Source organism: Rhinoraja longicauda, chromosome 23 (assembly GCF_053455715.1).
Source record: "Rhinoraja longicauda isolate Sanriku21f chromosome 23, sRhiLon1.1, whole genome shotgun sequence".
In the NCBI taxonomy this organism is placed as follows: Eukaryota; Metazoa; Chordata; class Chondrichthyes; order Rajiformes; family Arhynchobatidae; genus Rhinoraja; species Rhinoraja longicauda.
The window spans coordinates 11736669-11758052 of record NC_135975.1 but is presented as its reverse complement, the minus strand read 5'-3'; the positions used below and the strand labels follow the sequence as shown (position 1 = coordinate 11758052).

The 21384-nt window shown below is 40.8% G+C and overlaps 1 protein-coding gene across 1 annotated transcript in view; it reads left to right on the top strand.

The window, feature by feature from the left end:
• Window positions 1–21384, top strand: part of LOC144604853 (golgin subfamily B member 1-like) — a 58840-nt gene that overhangs the window by 2613 nt on the left and 34843 nt on the right. The window contains exons 2-9 of the mRNA XM_078419617.1: window positions 5121–5230; window positions 7477–7629; window positions 10387–10542; window positions 12556–12723; window positions 13031–13153; window positions 14549–14662; window positions 15179–15464; window positions 17140–17249. Of these exons, the coding sequence (XP_078275743.1) occupies window positions 5129–5230; window positions 7477–7629; window positions 10387–10542; window positions 12556–12723; window positions 13031–13153; window positions 14549–14662; window positions 15179–15464; window positions 17140–17249 (1212 nt within the window). The 5' untranslated portion in view covers window positions 5121–5128. The remainder of the gene's footprint in view (window positions 1–5120; window positions 5231–7476; window positions 7630–10386; window positions 10543–12555; window positions 12724–13030; window positions 13154–14548; window positions 14663–15178; window positions 15465–17139; window positions 17250–21384) is intronic.

Sequence of the window (21384 nt, the reverse complement as noted above, 5' to 3'; positions counted from 1 at the left end):
AAAAGGAGCGATTGTGGTCTGTGCTACTTAGCTTTGTGCTCCTGCTGCTGGTCTATATTTAGGCTGGCATTGCTATTGGAGTTATTGATCTATGCTAGTTCTGACTAGCCCCGTGATATCAATCCTTACATGAACAGTGCACCTTTTTTCTACCAACCCAGCTCACCCCATTGATACATTGTCTTAATTAGAATTGCTTAAAATTCTAATAAGGAAGAAGGGAGAGCAGGTTTCTGCCTAGTTAGAGGTTGTGGGAATTGCTTGAACCTTCTATGTTTCAAGGGTGTTGTCACTTAGGTCAACATACATCAGATCAACACAAGCATTCACATCTTTGCTGGAATAGTACAATCTCTCTGGCTGTGTGCACCTCTGATGTGGATTGGTTTATTACAATATTTGTCATCTGTGCTGCAACAGATTCATGTTCAAAGTCCAGGAGTTTTATGATTCTTTTGGAGTCGCAGGGACTCGGAATTCGAATTCCATCACAGCAAACTGTTAAAATGCAATCAGTGATTTTGTTCATTTGTGAGTTGTAAACAGAAATTCTCATCAATCCCGTGGACCATAACAATGTGGATAGCAGCTGAATGAATACTGCTGCTTCTATTTATTATGCTTTATGATATATCCTTCCAGTTGATTCCAGTACCACAGTATTGAGTGGGTTCTAAATCGTCTGTGACATGGTCTAGTAGACTACTTGGTTGTAAAACATTCAGCAAATACTTTGGATGTTCTCCTAAGTTAAGCTGGATATCAGTGGTGCAGGCACAGTAAACTGAATGGGGTCCTCTGTGCCTCCATAATTCTAATAGACATAGAGACTGTAAAGTACTTTGTTTGCTGGGAATGCAGTTATCAAGAGATTTGTTTGCAAGGCAAGCGGTAGAAATCCACAGGATTTGTTCTGAAAGCTAAAGCAAGTCACTTGCCTTGAGTTATACTTTATCTTATTGCTTGAATTTTTGAATGGATTATTATTGCCATCAGGAGAATTTACAATTATATAACTAGAAACAGGCCGATTAGGCAGCATCTGTAGGAAGAAAAACAGGGTTAATGTTTTGGGGTGAAACCTCTACATCAGAATTAGAAAAGAGGGAAAATGGGTTAGTGCAGAGAGATAGGAATGGGATGAATAGGACAAAGGGAATATCTCTAATGGGGTGAAGCCAGAGTTGCCTTAATATGCTGTTTGCAACAGATATTGATTTGTAAAGACCAGAAGGGAAACTGCACTGAGCAAGGCCAAGGCAAAAGAGTAGGCCAAGGCAAAAGAGCAGGAGTGAAGGTTCTTCAAAGTGGGCTGTGCATTCATGAAAAAGAGGTGGCAGTGAAAATGATGGTAGTTATAAAACAAAAAACTGCAGATGCTGGAAATCAAAAATATAAACAAAAAATGTTGGAAACACTTAGCAAGTGATTCTACATCTTTGTTAAAAGAAACATAGTTAACGTTTCAGTTGAAGGCCAGACGTGTGTACATTATTCCAAATGTTGCTGACCAGAGCTCGAACAAGGTTTAACAGTATCACCACTTTAGACATGCACTTCCAGAAATAAATCTACATATGGTTAGCATTTCTATTGTTATGCCGACATACTGTACTATTTACATGATTTATTCATCGTCTCGCAAGAACCATTAACTATTCTAACCTACTGTATCTTATTTTCCATGGGAAAGCTAATGCTTCCAGTTTTCTGACCAAAGTGCATCACTTCACATTATAATTTATTTATCAATTAACCACCTAACACGAAGTTTTCTTTACTGTCATCTAATATCAATGCAGTCTAGGTTTCCATCATTAACTACAGTGGTATATAACACAGGCTTAAAATAAGTCACATATATAAAAATACATGTTCACCCAGCTCTTGGACCTAAATCTCTTATATTTAATCATAGATTTATATTTGTTCAGTTTTAATCAGTGAAAATTGTCTTTCTACTCTGTTGCATTCTTTTATAATATATAAATGCATGTTAAATAACTCCCTATGATCCACTATTCTAATAAAAGCAGCCTTGGATCTTGAAATCATCATTTTGTTACGTGTTGTTCTCTTGCACCAACTAACATAGAAACATAGAAAATAGGTGCAGGAGGAGGCCATTCGGCCCTTCGAGCCAGCACCGCCATTCATTGTGATCATGGCTGATCATCCACAATCAGTAACCCATGCCTGCCTTCTCCCCATATCCCCTGATTCCACTAGCCCCTCGAGCTCTATCTAACTCTCTATTAAATCCATCCAGTGATTTGGCCTCCACTGCCCTCTGGCAGAGAATTCCACAAATTCACAACTCTCTGGGTGAAAAAGTTCCTTCTCATCTCAGTTTTAAATGGCCTCCTCTTTATTCTAAGACTGTGGCCCCTGGTTCTGGACTCCCCCAACATTGAGAACATTTTTCCTGATATGTTTATGAATCCCTGCTGTCTGTCGCTTCATTGAGCCCAAAATTGCATGATCCATAGAGATGCGAGATTCTGTAATTTGGAGCAAAAAATAAACTTCTGGAAGAACTCAATGTGTCGAGCAGAATCTGTGGGGGTGGGGGTGGGGGTGGAGGGGAGGGGGTGGGGAAGAAAGGAAGTATTGACTTTTAAGGTCAAGACACTGCATCAGGACGGAGAATGCAGAAGGAAGATAGCCAGTATAAAGCGGAGAGCAAGAGAGATGAGACAGGGGCCATCTTGGAGACAACTGCTGAAGGTGCTGGTACTTTGTTGATAATTGAAATCTTGATTAACTATCCTATTTGGAATCTTATATTTTTGATATACTGCCAGAAAATCCATTTAATTGTTTTTTTATTGCAATGCAATGGTGATCTCATCAGGACGTTTGTAACTACGGCATAATTTCTACCACTTGCATATCAGCCCTCTGTTTTCTGACTGGAAGTCTGAAATCAGTGATGTGTTGTAGGGATCAATACAATGCTGTTATCACAAAATGCTGGAGTAACTCAGCAGGTCAGGCAGCATCTTGGAGAGAAGGAATGGGTGACGTTTTGGATCGAGGCCCTTCTTCAGACTGATGTCAGGGGGGGCGGGACAAAGAAAGGATATAGGTGGAGACAGTGGGAGATCTGGGAAGGGGAGGGGAAGAGAGAGACAGAGGAACTATCTAAAGTTAGAGAAGTCAATGTTCATACCGCTGGGCTGTAAGCTGTCCAAGCGAAATATGAGGTACATTGTTGAAAAGTCATTTATCAACCGCCTATTATATGTAAATGCAACATATTGCTGATTTTTTTATAGTTGTGCAAAGCATTTCAATTCTGAGTTTGAGCCTTCCGCTTTGGGCATTCCTTTACCTTGACTCTGAAGTCTCTGGATCTCTTATTCATTGCTTTTGGTAATTAAAGGAATACTTTGTTCAATTTTCTCTTGATTCAAAGTTGACGACCTCATATTTGCCTATATTGAAATTCATTTCCAGTATTGCCATTCACTGTGCCATAGACAAACTTGATTCATGAAATTGCAATATTATTTATAACTAGTGAATAGTTGCAACGTGGATAGATTTTCACCCATTTATCTGTCTTAAAAGTTGTTATAGTACCTGCTTCAACTACCTCCTCTGGCAGCTTGTTGCATCTACCACCACCCTCCACGAGAATCTTGGAATCTTTGCTAGAGTCTCGGTTGATTTATTGACAAATACCTGTTAAAGAAATATCTGTATATTGCACAGGAATTGCCTTTTCAATCACTTGAGCCCCAATTTCTCAGTAAGTTATGCTAATGTTGATTAGTATCTCAACTCCATCTACCTGCATTTACTTTACATTGCTTCAGACTTTTCATGTCTATTGCTCTGAACCTTGAAAACTCCTTTTTGAATGGTTTAATCTCTAGCTTTACTAGTTAGCCTGACATCAGCAGCAGAGTAAATGCTGAAATCTATGATTAAGAAAACTGTGACATCGTACTTGTAAAATAGTAATATGACTAGGCAAAGACAATATGGATTTCTGAAATGGAAATCACATTTGGAAATTCTGTTGGAATTAGTTGAGGTTGTAACTAGTAACTAGTTAAATTCATAAGTATGAACCAATTGATGAGGTGTATCTGGACTTCCAGAGCACCAGTGATAAGATGCACAGAAGAGATTATTATGTAAAATTAGTATGTGTAATTTTAGAGATAATATGTACAGATATGATTAAGAGTTAGCTTGTGGCACAAAAAGCAGGTTAGAAACAAGGTTCACTTTTGGATGGAGAGACTGTGACCACAGGCCCAGCTGTGGGTTGTCACCAGAATGGGTGCTACGGTCCTGACTATTTGTAATCTATATCAGTGAATTGGATGAGGGGCTCAAGTATAATATTTCAAAGTTTATTGACGATTAAGTGCTTAGCAGCAGTCTTTCCTGGTGAAATTGCAGAGACTTCAGGTGGGTAGAGACAGACTTAGAGAATGGACAAGCACATAACAGGTCGAATAAAATGTGGAATAAATTGAGGGCATCTACTTTGGTAAAAAAAAGTAGAAAGGCAGAATATTTTTAAATCGTGTGTGAGTGAAACGTGTTGCAGTTCTGAAGGACGTGAGTGTTCTATACAAATTACTGAAAGTCAATATACAAATTCTGAAAGCAATTAGAAAGGCAAACAGAAGACTGGTCTTTCATTGCAATTTTGAGGACATCTTGCCTTAATTGAATAGGGCCCCAGTGAAAACACATCTGGAGTATTGGGGTCTGGTCTCTCTACCTTAGGAAGGCTATATTTGTGATGGAGGGAATATGCATCACATTGATGGTAGGTTTGTCATGTGAGATGCAATTAAATAGTTCAGACATGAATGCTAAGTTTAGAATAAGAACTAATCTCAGTGAAAAAATCTTATTGAAGTTGTCAGGGTAGACACAAAGTTGATGTTTCCCCCAGCTGTGGTATAAGATTTAGATTATTGAATGGCAGAGCAGATGTAAGGGGCCAAAAAGCAAATTTCTGTTACTTTTTTTTTGCCCTAATTTTTTTAACTTTAATTATGCTAAGCTGGAACATCGCCATTTGCTTCCTACATCTTTACCCAGTCTTTTTGAGAGAGGAATAAGCGAATATTTTGTTTTTGTTTATCATGCAGCTCCCATCATGTTGAGTCGCCTGTCTGACCTGGCAAAAGGAGTCAACACTGTGCTGCAAGACCTCTCTGGGGAAGATGGTGGAAATGCGACTAATGCATCCCAAGGAGATGTGAGTAGTATGAACCCTGGGTAGATCAATAATGGAGGAGGCAGCTGCAGTTCCTCTGTCAAACAGGTGTTGGGATTGGGAGGTAACTTCTATGCTGTTGTGTGTCATAAAGTAATATTGAGGTATACAATGGGAATGTAAAGGAGCAGTAATTATCTCTTTGAATAGGTTTGTGTTAGAATTAACAGTAATGGATCCACCATGGATGAATCAGGATCAGTCTGGTAATAAGGTGAGAAATGGTTTTCAAAGTTACTGTCAGTTATGTTTGAAATGTCTGTTACCCTGGAGATGGAAAGGATTGTTGACAAAAATAAACAATAGACACCTGTAAATGGGTATTATCAGAAGCCATATTTGGATCAGAAGCAGAGCTGAAACCGTATGTTGCCTCAGTGTGACCAGCAAATATTTTTCATTAAATTCCTACACTGTGGACAGACAGATTGCTGTGTGAAACACAAGACCATTTACTCTGTAACAGTGCAACAACGGTTCATTAGATTCCTGGATTGGAAGACTATTCAATGAGGAGAGTTTATGTAAAATGCACTATACTCTGGAGTTTAGAACATTGAAAAAATATTTAATTGAAGCATGTTTGACTGTATAGATGCGGCAAGGCAGCTTACTTGCTGCAGAGTTCAAAACTAGAGTCAAGATCTCAAGAAAACAAATTGATTATTGATGGAAATTTATTTCACTGAGGTCATAAGGTCATAAGTGATAGGAATTGAATTAGACCATTCGGCCTATCAAGTCGACTCTGCCATTCAATCATGGCAGATCTATCTCTTCCTCCTAACTCCACTCTCCTGCCTTCTCCCCATAACCTCTGACACCTGTACTAATCAAGAATCTATCTCTGCCTTAAACAGTGAAGAAAGCTAATGGAATGTTGGCCTTCACAACAAGAGGATTTCAGTATAGGAGTAAAGAGGTTCTGCAGTTGTATAGGGCCCTGGAAAGACCACACCTGGAGTATTGTGTACAGTTTTGGTCTCCTAATTTGAGGAAGGACATCCTTGTAATTGAGGCAGTGCAGTGTCGGTTCACGAGATTGATCCCTGGGATGGCGGGACCGACATATGAGGAAAGATTGAAAAGACTAGACTTGTATTCACTGGAGTTAAGAAGGATGAGAGGGGATCTGATAGAAACATATAAAATTATAAAAGGACTGGACAAGCTAGATGCAGGAAAAATGTTCCCAATGTTGGGCGAGTCCAGAACCAGGGGCCACAGTCTTCGAATAAGGGGGAGGCCATTTAAAACTGAGTTGAGAAAAAACTTTTTCACCCAGAGAGTTGTGAATTTGTGGAATTCTCTGCCACAGAGGGCAGTGGAAGCCAAATCACTGGATAGTTTTAAGAGAGAGTTAGATAGAGCTCTAGGGGCTAGTGAAATCAAGGGATATGGGGAGAAGGCAGGCACGGGTTATCGATTGGGGACGATCACCCATGATCACAATGAATGGCGGTGCTGGCTGGAAGGGCCGAATGGCCTCCTCCTGCACCTAGTTTCTATGTTTCTAAACCCACTGACAACCTCCACAGCCTTCTGTGGCAAAGAATTTCACAGATTCACCACCCTCTAACGACAGAGATTTCTCCTCATCTGCTTCCAAAGAGAATGTCCTTTAATTCTGAGGCTAGACCGCTAGTCCTAGACTCACCCACTCGCGGAAAAGTCCTCTTCACATCCACTCTATCCAAGACTTTCACTATTCTGTATGTGTCAATGAGATCCCCCCTCATTCTTCTAAATGCCAACGTGTACAGACCCAGTGCCGACAAACGCTCATCTTAGGTTAGCCTACACATTCCTGGGCTCATTCTTGTAAACCTCCTCTGGATCCCGTCCAGAGCCCGAACATCCTTCCTCAAATATGGTGCCCAAAATTGCTCACAATTAAGGGTTGATATTGTTTGTAATTATTTATTCCTGAGACCTGTGGACGTTCGGTCAAAGAATATGTTGAGAAGAAGACAGATTTGGGGCGACTAAAGGAAATGAGAACCACAAGTGGGAAAGTAATGTAGATGTTCAACCATGCTTGTATTAAATGGCAGAGCAAACTTGGGGGGCCATTTCACTTGGCCTAATATTATTTTGTAATCTTACTGAGCTATATACAGGGCAGTGTTAAAGGGTAAAATTATTAACGGATTATCCAGTAGGCTACACCCATGTATTGACTGCTTGTCTGATTTCTTCCCATGTTTGAGCTGTTGTTTTGTGTGTAGGAGACCAGTCACCAGACTGAACTGGAGATCAGTGGTGAAGCATCAGAAGATGTGGTGGAGCGCCTGGCACACACTGAGCAGTTGGTCATTCAACTTAAGGAACTTATACGCGAGAAAGACTTGCAACTTCAGAGTAAAAATGTTGCATTAAAGGTATGTTATAGGACCAAATTTTGTCTGGAGTTTTAGCCCAAATCCTTTTTGGAACTAGCATGCCCATTATAATACCCCCCTCTTGTACCCATTGACAATTATATCAAACAATTGTGATTTAATCTCACTGTCAGACTGTCACACCCGCATTGGTCTCTTCAGCCACCTGCTCTAGCCGAGGTGTGGAGCAAGCAGCCAACTAGGATGCATCCCCCATGGTCAGCCATGACCGAGGGGGCCTAAGAAAGATGTGATTTGATAGAAGATGTTCTAAATAAACCAAAATGCTGGAAAATCTGGAAATATTCAGCAGGTCAGGCAGCATCTGTTTGAGGAGAAAAAAGGTTAATGCCTGAGGTCAAGGATCATTTATCATGAGATCAGGTCTGATATCACTCCTGTGCCAGATTATTTTTAAAAAAAGAGAAAAGCTGCAGAAAGCTCTGCACAAAAGGATTTGGGGTTGATCATGCATGAAGCACAGAAAATCAGCACATATATGCAGATAAAAGGGATGTTGATGCTTTTTTAAAAGGGGTTGCAGTATAGAAGTAGGGATATCTTGCAGCAACATTACAAGGCACTAGTGAAACGACATCTGCAATACTTGGATAGTTTTTTTGACTCATCATTGAAGAAAGGATATTATTTAATGAAGAGGTGGTTCTGAGAAGCTTTACTGAATGGTCTCAGGTATGGAGCAGATATTTCCTGGGAGAAGGGTTTAATGAGGTTGGAGCTCTATTCATTAAAATTTAGTTAAATGAGAGGTGATCTGATTTGAACCATATAACAGGTATAACAACAGGTATAACAGAGCTTTATTTGTCGTTCGGTACCGAAGTACCGAACGAAACTACATAGCAGTTATAGAAAAAAAAAAGAACACAAGACACATAACCCCAACACAAACGTCCATCACAGTGACTCCAAACACCCCCTCACTGTGATGGAGGCAACAAAACTTCCCCTCTCTTCCCCACGCCCACGGACAGACAGCTCGTCCCCGACCGACCCGCACAGTCCCTGCACCGTGCGCTGAAACGTCTCGCGGCCGAACCGGGCGATGAAAGGCCCGCGACCAAGCCTTGCGCAGCTAAGTCCCGCAGCCGAGCCGCACCAGCGGTGAAAAGTCCCGCAGCCGAGCCGCACCGGGCGGTGTTAAGTCCCGCAGCCGAGCTGCACCGGGCGGTGTTAAGTCCCGCAGCCGAGTTGCACCGGGCAGTGTTAAGTCCCGCAGCCGAGTTGCACCGGGCGGTGTTCAGCCCCGCAGCCGAGCTGCACCGGGCGGTGTTAAGCCCCGCAGCCGAGCTGCACCGGGCGGTGTTAAGCCCCGCAGCCGAGCTGCACCGGGCGATGTAAAGCCCCGCAGCCGAGCTGCACCGGGCGATGTTAAGCCCCGCAGCCGAGCTGCACCGGGCGATGTAAGTCCAGCGGCCAAGCCGCACCGGGATATAAAGTCCAGCGGCCAAGCCGCACCGGGATGTAAAGTCCAGCGGCCGAGCCGCACCGGGGGATGTTAGGCCCCGCAGCCGAGCCGCACCCCGCGCCGTGAGGAAGAGAAAAGTCCCACCCCCCACCCACCCCCCACACACCACCACCCCCTCCCACACATACACAACCAAAAAATATATATAAAAATCATCCCAACACCGACACTCAACAAAAAAAAGACGGACAGACTGCTAGTCAGCCGCTGCCGTTAGGCGCCGCCACCAGATATGGGATTCTTGGCTCGGTGAGGGTGGGGTAGAGGGCTTGGCAGAGTAAATACAAAGTGGATATTTCTTTGCATGGGAAAGGCCAAAACCAGAGGGCTTGATCGCAGAATAAGGGGGCACCACTTTAACAATGAGCTGAGATAGAATTTCTTCTTTTAGAGGGTTGTGAGTCTTTGGAACTACTTGCTACAGAAGCTGTGAGTGCAAGAGTCTTTGGGTATTTAAGGCTGAGAGAAATAGATTTCTAATCAGTAAAGGGATCAAAGGTCATGGAGAAAAGACCAGAAAGTGAACATTAGATCAGCTATGATGGGTGCGCCTCGAGGGACAGAATGATCTATGCAAGTTCCTGCTTTGTATGCCCCCACCTCTACCAATACAGTGTCATTTAATGCTGCAAGAGTCTTTCCATGATTACATCTCTCCCAATGTATCTCTCCACATCTTCTTCAACATTCCCAATTAGAATTAATATATTGAATTTTTTATGGCCCATAGCTTTATGTTTCCCCAAATGAAAAAAACTTGTTTTCTGACTCTAATATCTGAAACTTTTTTCCATCAAATTATTTCTAATATTTTCTGATATGTACTATTTATAAGCCTGCTATCATATTTCCAAATCTTATTTGCATCTTCATCAGAGCATTTATGAAAAATATATCTTTTATAATAGGGTCTGGAACTATCCACTGCACCCAAGTGTAATTTGGACCTGAACCGCTTCTCCCCCCCCCCCACCTTTTTCCCATCATCCATCTTGGTCTGTGTTATCCTACATAAAGCAGGACTTGTAATAAAAAGGAACTGCAGATGTTGGTTTACACCAAAGATAAATGCTGGAATAACTCAGTGGGTCAGGCAGCATCTCTGCAGAAAATGGATAGGTGATATTTCGGGTCAGGAATTATCCATTTTTTCCAGAGGTGCTGCCTGACCCGCTGACTTACTCCAACATTTTGTGTCTATCTGGAGCATGTCTTTACTGATCTAAGCAACGCCATTTAATAACAGTGAATATGGAATTATTTCACAGGAGGAAAAGGAGCTCTGTGATGCCAGACTATCAAAGCTAAAACTACAGGCAAAGGCAAAGGTTGCATCATTGAATACCCGGATTGTAGAGTTGCAGAAACAGTCAATTCCCACAACATCATCGCAACCACCAAGGACGGACGAGCATGGTGTTGAAGTAAGGAGGTGGATTTGAATGCATTTAAGAATGTGTTGTGATGGCTCTGTCCTTGTGAGTTAATACTTGTGCACAAGACATGAGTTAATGGAATCGGATTCATCATCAATATTTTGGAGTTTTCTGTTTTTCTAATCCCAAGCATAATCAATATATATTTTTAAGAATGCGACTTGAGAATCAGAGTGCAGGATTCCATAATGTTCAGACCAGGGAAAAGAGTGTGAGCAACATCAGAAATAAGTGATGAGAAATTAAAGTTGATACAATACAGCGCACCGACTAACCCCTGGTATATTATACACGTAACCTTCTAATGTGGTTTTGGAGGAGAGATAGGAGGTTGACTAGAAAGTATCCTATACTCTGTTTGGCAACAAAGGTCAACAAAAATGGCATTTTAATCTAAGATAGCCATCAGAGACCGTTTATGGACCCCAGGTCATGGAGTTGTACAGATACACACCCTTTTCAAAATGCTTCACCTTGTATTCTTCCTATTAGTAGCAACTGATTACTAAAATAACAAGCGGGTAAAGGTGGAATCAGAATGCGAGCAGATTTCCTTTTTAATTTTTGTACGTAACCTGCTCTGAAAGGATTAAAGCTTCTTGGATTCGGATCTATTTACTGTCAACTTCAGTTTGTTAATCCCTCCATCACTTTGGCCTGTGGCTCTTGACAGATGTTTGTCAAGATTAGGAGGCCGTTGGTTGCTGTGATTTAGTTAAAAAAAATTGTTGAGCAGGTGGCAGACTCAAAGATATCCTTATCATAAATATTCTGTTAGCTATGCCTCTAAAAAACAATTCAGCTCTCGACCTATCTTAGCCATCCCTAGTTTGGAAACCTCACTTCATGGCATACCATTCAAATGCACTAAATGCTTTATTTGTGCACTGTGAACACCTTGATTGTATTGTCTTTTCTTTGGGTAGCACAGAAGCAATTTTTTTTTAGTGTAATATACTAAGCTAAATTTAGATTTCATGTGAAGGTTATCAACATAGCATTGGTAAAAGTGGAATAAATCTAACTTGGAGTAAGCTAGAGCCATCACTGACTAAGCATGGTGCGATGCTGTGCAGGTGACCACTTATAAGGATAGCTGGTCTTGTTTAGTTCCCTGGTGACTAAATTAACAATTAACAATTGAGTAAAGGTAGAATCAGTGTGGGAGCAGATTTTTCTTTAATCTTTAATTTGACCTGCTTTGAGAGGATTAAGGTTTTTGGATTCTGCTCTATTTATAGTCTACTGGGATTTACTGAAACCCCCCCCCCCCCCATTTCACCTATTGGCTCTTGACTTGGAAACATTTGGAATTATTTGCTCTGGGTGGTCTAGTTTTATATTTCATAAATTAAACCACTAGCTGATACTTAGTAGAATGACTTTATCATAGAGTCATACAGGACGGAAATAGGCCCTTTCGCCCAACTTGTCCATGCAACTTGTCCATGCCAACCAAACTACAACCAAATGGGACATGAATGTACCCGCCCTCATCAGTAATAACCTGGGCCAGGATAGAGTGAGGGTGCTGCAATAAAATTTTATCTGTGATCATTATTTATCAACCTCACAGTAAACTAAATATTGCATGAAACTGCATAACTGTACCTTGATATAGCACAGGATAGATATGAAATAAAGATGCTTTTACAGTATCCCGCTAAACATTCTCAAGGCAAGTAGAGGAGTGTTAAGTATAAACTAATGCTCTCTCTTTTGAATTATCAACATTTCTGGGCAGACCATGATTTAAATAGAAATGACAATTTATGCATTGCTGCATTTCATAAGATGCCATTCTCCAATGTGCCGTTTTGGAATATACTGAAGTAAAATGGGGATTTGAATGAGGATTCTTAAAGCACATTTCACTTAATAATCCTGACCCACTGAAGTCATCTGCTAAGCCTTTTTAGAATTGATGTTAAATAATTATACGAACCTAAACCGCAGCTCATCTACGTTGAACTTGTTTTTCCTCTTAAACTACTTTGACAGGGGAATGTGGAGCATCCGTTGCATGATAAGATTGAGCAGCTCAAAGGTCAACTTCAGAAACAGGAAGAGAGTTATATGTCTCTGCAGGCAACTGCTGAGAGTATGAAGGAACAGCTTCAGGCTACCGATGAACTTCTGAAGCAGAAAGAAGCTGAACATGCACAAGAGGTAAGGGACTTAATTGCTGTGAAAGAAAAAGTAGAGCACTGGGTAATATATCCTCTCCATTCTGCCATTAAATATTCACAGGACAGGTGGAGCATTGGCCATTTCAATCTCAGGTAGTCATTTTGAAAATTTAGTGAATTATGAATTCAAAGGAATGTTATGGTGCAGGAATTAATTCAAAAAATAAAACATTCAGACAAATTTTATTCAGCACCTGTGCAGCTGACTTCTCGGCCCAGATAATATGTCTCTTTGATTCTTTCTGTAGCCCATGCCCAGCCTTTGATTGTGCTTTCATTCACAACAGCTGCTGTCACTTCGGGAGGTCATTCTGGAAAAGGATACACGATTTGAAGAATGCATTCAAAAACATGAGGAGGAGCTGGTACAACTAGCATCTGGCTCTGAGGTCAACAAAGATCTGCAACAAGTAAGTGTTGTTGTAGTAGTAATTAACTAATATTTACAGAACATTACTAGGAAGGAAAAAGACGAGATGAAAGAGTGAGAATTATCTTCAAACCGAAGACGGGTAACAATAAATAGAAATGATCAGCTGAACAAATATAGATGAGAGATGAGTCATCCCCCACCCCACAGTCTGAAGAAGGGTCTCGACCAGAAACGTCAGCCATTCCCTCTCTCCTAGATGCTGCCTGACCTGCTGAGTTACTCCAGCATTTTGTGATACCCCACCCCACATGATATTTACAATATTTGACATTTTAATTAGACTAAATTTGCTGATGCTACAAAATTTTGAACGTAGTTTTTGAAATAATTTGTATTCACAGGAAACCTGTCAGGATGTTGCAACCTTTTTCATAGCTTCTTCAAAAGTGTTAATCTTTAATGTAATGCGGGAGCCAATTTATGCTTGCTCCCACAAACACCAATGACCAGATAATCTGGTACATTTGTGTGGGTTGAAGTATAAATATTGATGAACACCAAGGCAAACTCCTACTGTTGAAAATGGCACAATGGTGTTCATCTGAAGGGCATGTGAGGCTTTTGGTTTAATATCCTATCCAAATGTCAGCACCTCAGACGGTGCAATGTATCTGTATTTTCTCACTGAAATTGTATTAGTATATTGCATATCAATTTGAACCCATGGTCAAGATGAAAGTCCAACTACAGAGCAACAGTTTGCAGGTTGAATATTTTCAAAAAAATTCAGACATTTGTCAATGGGCTGAGAGAGTACAATAGGGGAGCGTGAAGAGAAAGGGGTAACAGTAAATAGGTATAGAACAGGGAAGGTATCTTCTGACACCAAATTCAAAAGTTTGAAGTTATTATTTAGCTCCTTGTGCAGGCATTTATTCAGTGTGATACAATTAGGAATGAGACAGATTCAAGGTCTGTGGCATAATGAGAACAGACAAGGCCAGGGTTATACAGCTTTGGTTGCCTAGACTTTACGGGATAAGAGTGACAATGCTACTCTAGGTTTAAATTAACTGAATTTTGTAGAGATTCCAATAAAATCTGTTTATAATGTGATTTTCGGGAATCAGTTTATTATAGTATATGTGTATGGTGAACGCCTCAACGTGAGTGTGTGGCAGTGTGTGTACAATGTGGTGGTATGTGTTTTCATTCCACTCTTATAATCATTCCTCAACAAACTGTTGATCAGTAATACCAAGAAAAGAACAAATAGCTTAAACTTTTCTCTTCTGTCCACAATAACTGTATGATTTGCAATAATTTCTGGGTTTTGGTTCAGATTTGCACCACCTGCAGTATTTTATTGTTTGTGGTCTTTTCCTTTAAAACCCTCTTTGCTTCGTTTCTTATGTGTCATGTTTTACCTCAGACTATAAAATCTTTGCAACGAAAGCTGGAAGAGAAGGAGGAGGCCTTACTGGGACGGACCCTTGTGGTGGAGATGCTACAGCAAGAGATGAATAAATTTGATGGGGAGAAACAGGTATTGTAACCCACCAATCCGGAATGTGCAGCTTTATGCACAAGGGTGCCTTCAAACAATTATTTTCACTTTTTACTCAAACATTAGGTTCAGTTGTGAAAAAGCAAGAAGTACCAAGAGTATCAGGAATTGGGTTCACTCTCAAGACATCCTTAATTGACTTTACAACTGAGCATCGTAAAGTAGCATTCATCAGTTAGTTCAAAATTAGTCAGATTAATGGAAGACTGGAACTGCATTAAAACCAGGCTGTAAAACATGTAGGAATCCAACATCTTCAGTTAAGAGACCAACAATTTCATGGCCCCGATCTCCGTTATTTCTGTTAAGGATCCGCGTGTAAGGTATCTTTTCAAATTATCTTTTCAAATTATGGAGAGGAGGGAAGAATGAGTTCAGACACTCCAAAATCCCTATTTTGGATTTCGAGATCGAAGAATTGAGATCGAAGAATTGTTCTCATATTTGAAATTTTTGAAGCAGGAATTGAAAATCTTATCTGCCACTTGTTTTCAGGTTTTCAAAGAGAAGCTGCAAGATGCAGAAGTCAACTTTGAGACTTTGAAAACTGCATTAGATCTGGAGAAAGTGTCAGGCGAGACACGACTAAAAGAGGTGATGGAAAAACATGAGACGGAATTAACAGAGAAAGACTGTACGCTTAAGCACCTGGAGCAGGTCCTGCAAAGTGCACAAACGTCTTGTGCTGAACTGACAGCACAAAATCAGGAGCTGCAGAGTACAATTGAAGCTCGAGATAAAACCTGCAAAGACCTGGTTGATGAAGTGAAACAGTTACAAGGTAAGTAAGATCTTTCTTATGTTAGACACAAAATGCTGGAGTAACTCAGCAGGACAGGCAGCATCTCTGGAGAGAAGGAATGAGTGGGGTTTCGGGTCGAGACCCTTCAGACTGATGTCGGGAGTGGGTGGGACAGAGATAGAATGTAGTCTGGTGGAAGAACCGGTAAGGGGAGGGGTTGGAAAGAGAGGGAAAGCAAGGGCTATTTGAAGTTAGAGAAGTCAATGTTCATCCGCTGGGGTGTAGTCAGAGACAGTAAGACTGGTGGGAGAAGTCGGAGACAGTAAGACTGGTGGGAGATCTTTCTTATGATCTCTCTTTACAGAGGTGCTTACCATTTCCTTTGAATTAAGTACAACCTTGCATGCTTTGATGCTTTTATCAAATTTGATTTTCTACCTTGTAAACATAATATATTCACATTTAAATATGGATGAACAAGAACATTTAAAAATAGTTTAAGAGTGATGTTAATAAGCACATGCATATTGTCAGAATTCTGGCATTGATCAGTCACCGTATAAAAATTTCAGGTCTTAAAAGACAAAGACGTGAACTATTTGGCTGTGGATGTGGGAGGCATGATCAGTAAGTTAGCAGGTGATTGGTGAAGTTGTTGAGAGTGTGGAGGGCTGTCTTAGGCTGCAGGGTGATTTCAACCTGTGGGTGAAATGAAGTGAGAAATGGCAGACAGAGTTTAATCCAGATATGTGTGAGGTGATGCATTTCAGAACACCAAAGAGGCTAGAACACACATCATGAAGATAGACACAAAATGTTGGAGTAACTCAGCGGGACAGGCAGCATCTCTGGAGAGAAGGAATGGGTGACGTTTTGGGTCGAAACCCTTCTTCAGACTGAAGGGTCTCAACCCAAAACATCACCCATTCCTTCTCTCCAGAGATGCTGCCTGTCCTGCTGAGTTTCTCCAGCATTTTGTGTCTCCGGTTTAAACCAGCATCTGCAGTTCCATCCTACACATCATGAATGGTAGGTTCCTTGCAAGATAGAAAGGATGTAATAATGGTGAAGAAGATGCAGCGAAGATATACTGGGACGGATCTTTCCAGTTCTTGGGAGACGCTGGGTCTATTTTTCCTGGGGAGGAGGACGTTATGAGGGGATGTCATTGAGATGTATAAAATTCTGAGGGGTCAATGGCGAGTACTGTGATGCACTGCTTGAGAAAGTGAGGAGCAAAGTCACTGAGGATATAGGTAGTATCTTGAATTCATGAATTGTCTAGGCGTGGCAATTTACAGGCCAAATATTGGAATATGGATAAATACAGACAAGTGCACATTGGTTAGCGTAAACATGGTGAGCCGAATTATCTGATTTCTTGTAACATGACTCCGTGACCCTATTTGACCCGCTCAGTAGTCAGGTAGCATCTGTGGCAAGACTAACCAGATTTAATGTTTTAGGTTGAAAACTCTGTGTCAGAACTGGAAAAGAGGCAGAACAATTATTTTCAATTTGCAGAGAAGGTGGGATGGGTAGGCAAAAAGAATCTCTGCGGTATCCAGAAGTATTTTTGGCGTGTGGGATATATACTGTTTAAATAGCTGTGTAGCCCTGTATTTATATATTGTCATTTTATTTTAGAAGTAAGACCTGCAGGACAAAACGGAGAGAAGTAAAATTGAGGAAAAACTTTTTTTTTCTCCTGCAGATGGTCTGAAGAAAATTGAAGAAAGTGAACAATCTGAAGCTGACCTCGCATTGCAAAAGGAAGCATCTGTCAGAATTCATGAGCTTGAAGACAAAGTTCAATCACTAGAGGTCAGATACCTATAACCTGAAACAGGTTGGAAATGGTAGTGTGGGGAAAGGGGAGGGGGTAGGACTGATTAATTGCTATATTAGAAGTACTCATGGATTTGATTAATGGTGGTTACTTTGTGTGTTGTAATAATTCTATGATTCTGTAGATCGAGGAGAAAATAATTGATGTAAAGTAGATTCAGTGATCCGGTGTTAGGATTGTCTTGTTAGGTGCTTGGTGTACATGATTGTATACCAGCAAGTGGGATGTTTAGGGCTCATTCAACATTGAGGTACTTTAGATGCTGCCTCATCAATCTCTGTGAGCCCTCAGCAATAGCTGGCAACTGATTCAGTAATGATACACTGCCCAGTGTCAGAGATCAGGATGTCCAGTTTTGATCGCTGCTCTTTGTTGAGTTTGCACATCTCATGTTAAGAGTTGCTGGGATGTTGCAGCTGAACAGTAATAGCCTAGTCGGTGGTCTTGCTGGAAAAATATATTCATGTAAGTGTAGTAAAGCAGGCAAGATAGAATTGATCCAGCTTCTGTTTGTTTTACTTATACTTTCACATGCAGAGTGGACTTTGAGTTGCAGGATGGCATGAGTTGAATGTACTCCATGAGTGAGAGAGTGGAAAGAAGGATATCTGCTGATGGAACTAAAATAAAGGAGTTAAATATTTTCTATCAATATTGGCAGTATGTGACAGGAAAGATTGTGAGCTAATGTAATATGGTATTTTATGAATAATCGGTTGTAAATTAATCTGCAAACACCACGTGTCTTACTTACAGCTTTCACTCCCTTCTTTGATCTTTCTTTCTTCTGTCTCTATTTGTTGGGTTTGCCTATTGGAAAACAAATGTATACTCTTGACAATGAGGAAGATCTTTTCATTGTTCGTATAACCTTTGCTTTTCAAATGAAGCCTTGCAATTGCCATCTCCTCACACTGCATCCCTGCACCCTGTCCTTGCAGTGGGGTCTCGCCTGCATTCATTGTCAAATCCTTTCCCAACAGTACTGATACTAAGTGGAATATGACTACATGGCACTGACTGCAGTGTGGTACTTTACCAATGCTTTGTGCTAGAAGCTGCATTTTGGTTGGTTGTTGATGCAAAACATCACAACAGGGTTCAATGAAAGTGGTCAGAAATGGAAGCTCCATCGGAGCTGAACCTACTGTAGTATCCCATCCAAGCCTGCCAACCCAGGATAATTGAGGGCTTGAAGGCCTGCTGTGTGTATTAACATATTCTGGAGGGCTTTTGGATGCCATTTCATAGTACCTTGTTTCAGTCTGAAAATGAATGCACTGACCTTGCAAAGTATTGAGGCTTTATTAAGTTTCTCTTGTTTTGTGCCTTGCTGTGCATTGTCTTGGCATATTGTAAGGATAAATGCAATATAGATTTGAGTGTCTTAAATAAGGTAATAACAGCATTGACACCTAGATTACAGCCTCAGACCTGCAGCTGAGGAGTGATTTCAGTACCCCGATTAAACCGTAAGCAGCTTAAGTTGCAAATTGTTTCCACCATTTATATCTGTTAGGTTTCAATCTTGCTTAGGCAGTCTGTCTTCACTTGTTCTAGTTATTTCCAGCTGCTGAGTGAAACAGGAAGCGCTGCAGTATAGTGCAGGTCATTCCTGGGGTACAACAGGGATCTATCTGTTCCTGTGAATAGATTATACCTCGAACAGTTCGCATGTCGTAAATATTTCTGTGAATCATGTTCATGCAGCATTGCTTGCAGCCCCAGAGCAACTGGTAAATCCATCCAGCCAGTTTCCCAAACGTTTGCTTGTATGTACAGGCTTTGCGTGGGTTAGATGTTCTTAAGATGGGGAGGACCTGTAACCCTGTGGGATACCGAATCCACATATTTTATTGTAGCCTCTGCTATTTGTATGACTGCATTTGTCCTTATCATTCTCGTTAACATTCACCAAGTCCCTTTTTGTTTTCTTTCCCAATAAAGTGCATCTTCCAAATCTACTCCTTAACTTGGTCTTCGTTGCTCATCATTCCGAATGTCAGCTTCCATCTTCAAATGCTAATTCACGATGTTTTTTCTTGTTTGCACGTCATTCCATATCTGTTGCCTTACCTCTGAAATGTCCTTTCAGCCATTTCCCCCTTGATCTCTCTCAAATCTCTACATCTTTATTTCACTCTTAAAAGCCTTCTTGAAACTTGCATACTTAGTCCTCACTTCTGACCCTTCTACTGCATCTGTTCAAAGTTAGTTTTCTTCAATCATTGTAGAACTTTTCCTAAGAATTAGTGCTGGTGATGTAGGAAGTTTTCAGTGCTTTCATTACCACTTCTAATGTTATACGTGGTCTATCAAGCACAACAAAGTTCAAAATAAGTTCAAAAAGGTATGCAAATAAAACTTTAAATAAAACTCAAATGGCTGTTAGATGTATACCTCTAATTAGAAATAGAGGAAGATCCTGAGGTAAGTCTTAAATAGTTTATTTCTGCAATAAAAGGTTCCATATTTCTGTTTCTTGAGTCTTCTGCAAATTAGTGATTTTGGGACTCGACTTAAATTGTACTTTTTGAAACTATACCTTTTCTGCATTCTGGCTGAAGGTCTTGCTTTCCAATTACTCAATTTTAGTATTTAGGCACCAATATTGCCTGGAACTTCATTTTCTGATCCCAATAATATTTTTGAGCAGACCTCTTTGGCTGGTGAGTCCCAAGACCTCCATGTTTCATAAAACATACGACAATACAGCACAGGAACATGCTTGGCCCACAATGTCTGTGTTAACTTTTTTTTACGCTGACCAATTCTTATCTGTCAGATCTAATCTGTATCCCGCCATTTCTTGCATATCCATGTGCCTGTCCAAAAATATCTTTAAATACCACTATCGTATCTGCCTGCACGACCACCTGCATAAGCGTATTCCACACCCTTGCCGCCCACAGTGTAAAAAAAAACTTGGACCACACATATTCATAGAACTTTGGCCCTTTCACCTTAAAACTCTGCCCTCTAGTATTTGATGTTTCCATCCTGGGCAAATCAATGTGTACAATGTTAGCTCCCTCTTGGTTAAAGTCTCTTCACTGGTTAGATAAGGGAAACCTTTCAGTCTTTATTATAAGAACATTTAACATGGGATAGATTGACCTGGTCGCACCAAAGTTCGATGACTCCCAAACTCTATCTTACTCCCCTTTAAATCTTCTATCCTGAACACTACTCATTGCTATCATGAATGTGCAAAGACTTGCTCTCCAATCCCTTGAATAGTTGACCCACAGATTCATTACCCTTTGAACAAAGGTATTAAATCTAATTTTCTGATGATTGAGATTCCTCTTGACTTGATGCACCAGTTTATGCTATTTGCTGTTATGGGAAGCATTTTATTATCCTATTTTGTTATGACATAGAAGGAAGCTGTTGAGCTCATTGAGTCGAAACTTGCTCTCGGAACAATCCCATTTCCCCACCTATTTTCCTACACCTGTGATCCTTCATTCCCCTACCAGTCTGGTTCTCCTGCTACCCACATACATTAGCTTTAATGAACAATATATATTTAAGCTACCAGCATATCTTTGGGATGTAGAAGGAAACATACAGTGAAAATCCACGCAGAGCAAGCAAACCTCACAGCACCACTGATCTGGATTGAATTCAGAGAGCTGGAACTTCAAAACAGCATTACCAGCTGCTGTTCCAGTGTCGGGCCCAATTTGTTTGGGTTAATTTTATCTGCAACCCTCCCATTTCAAATATTCCAAAAGGTGAATTTCTGTCTTAAGTCTTTCAGTTGTCTCCCAAGTCTTCCTTCATTGATGTCATTGCCAGACTCAGAACAGCTTTTTCAATAATTATAATGCAAATCAAGCCATTGTTTTGATAGGTGCTCTCAACAAAGAACCTCCAAGTTAGTCAGGGACAGAGAGCTGTTTTCATCAGTAATTTTTCCTGGAATGTAAATGCAACTGCGGCACGGTGGCGTAGCGGTAGAGTTGCTGCGAATGCAGCGCCGGAGACCCGGGTTCGATCCCGACTATGGGTGCTGTCTGTACGGAGTTTGTACGTTCTCCCCGTGACCTGCATGGGTTTTCTCTGAGATCTTCGGTTACCTTCCACACTCCAAAGACATACAGG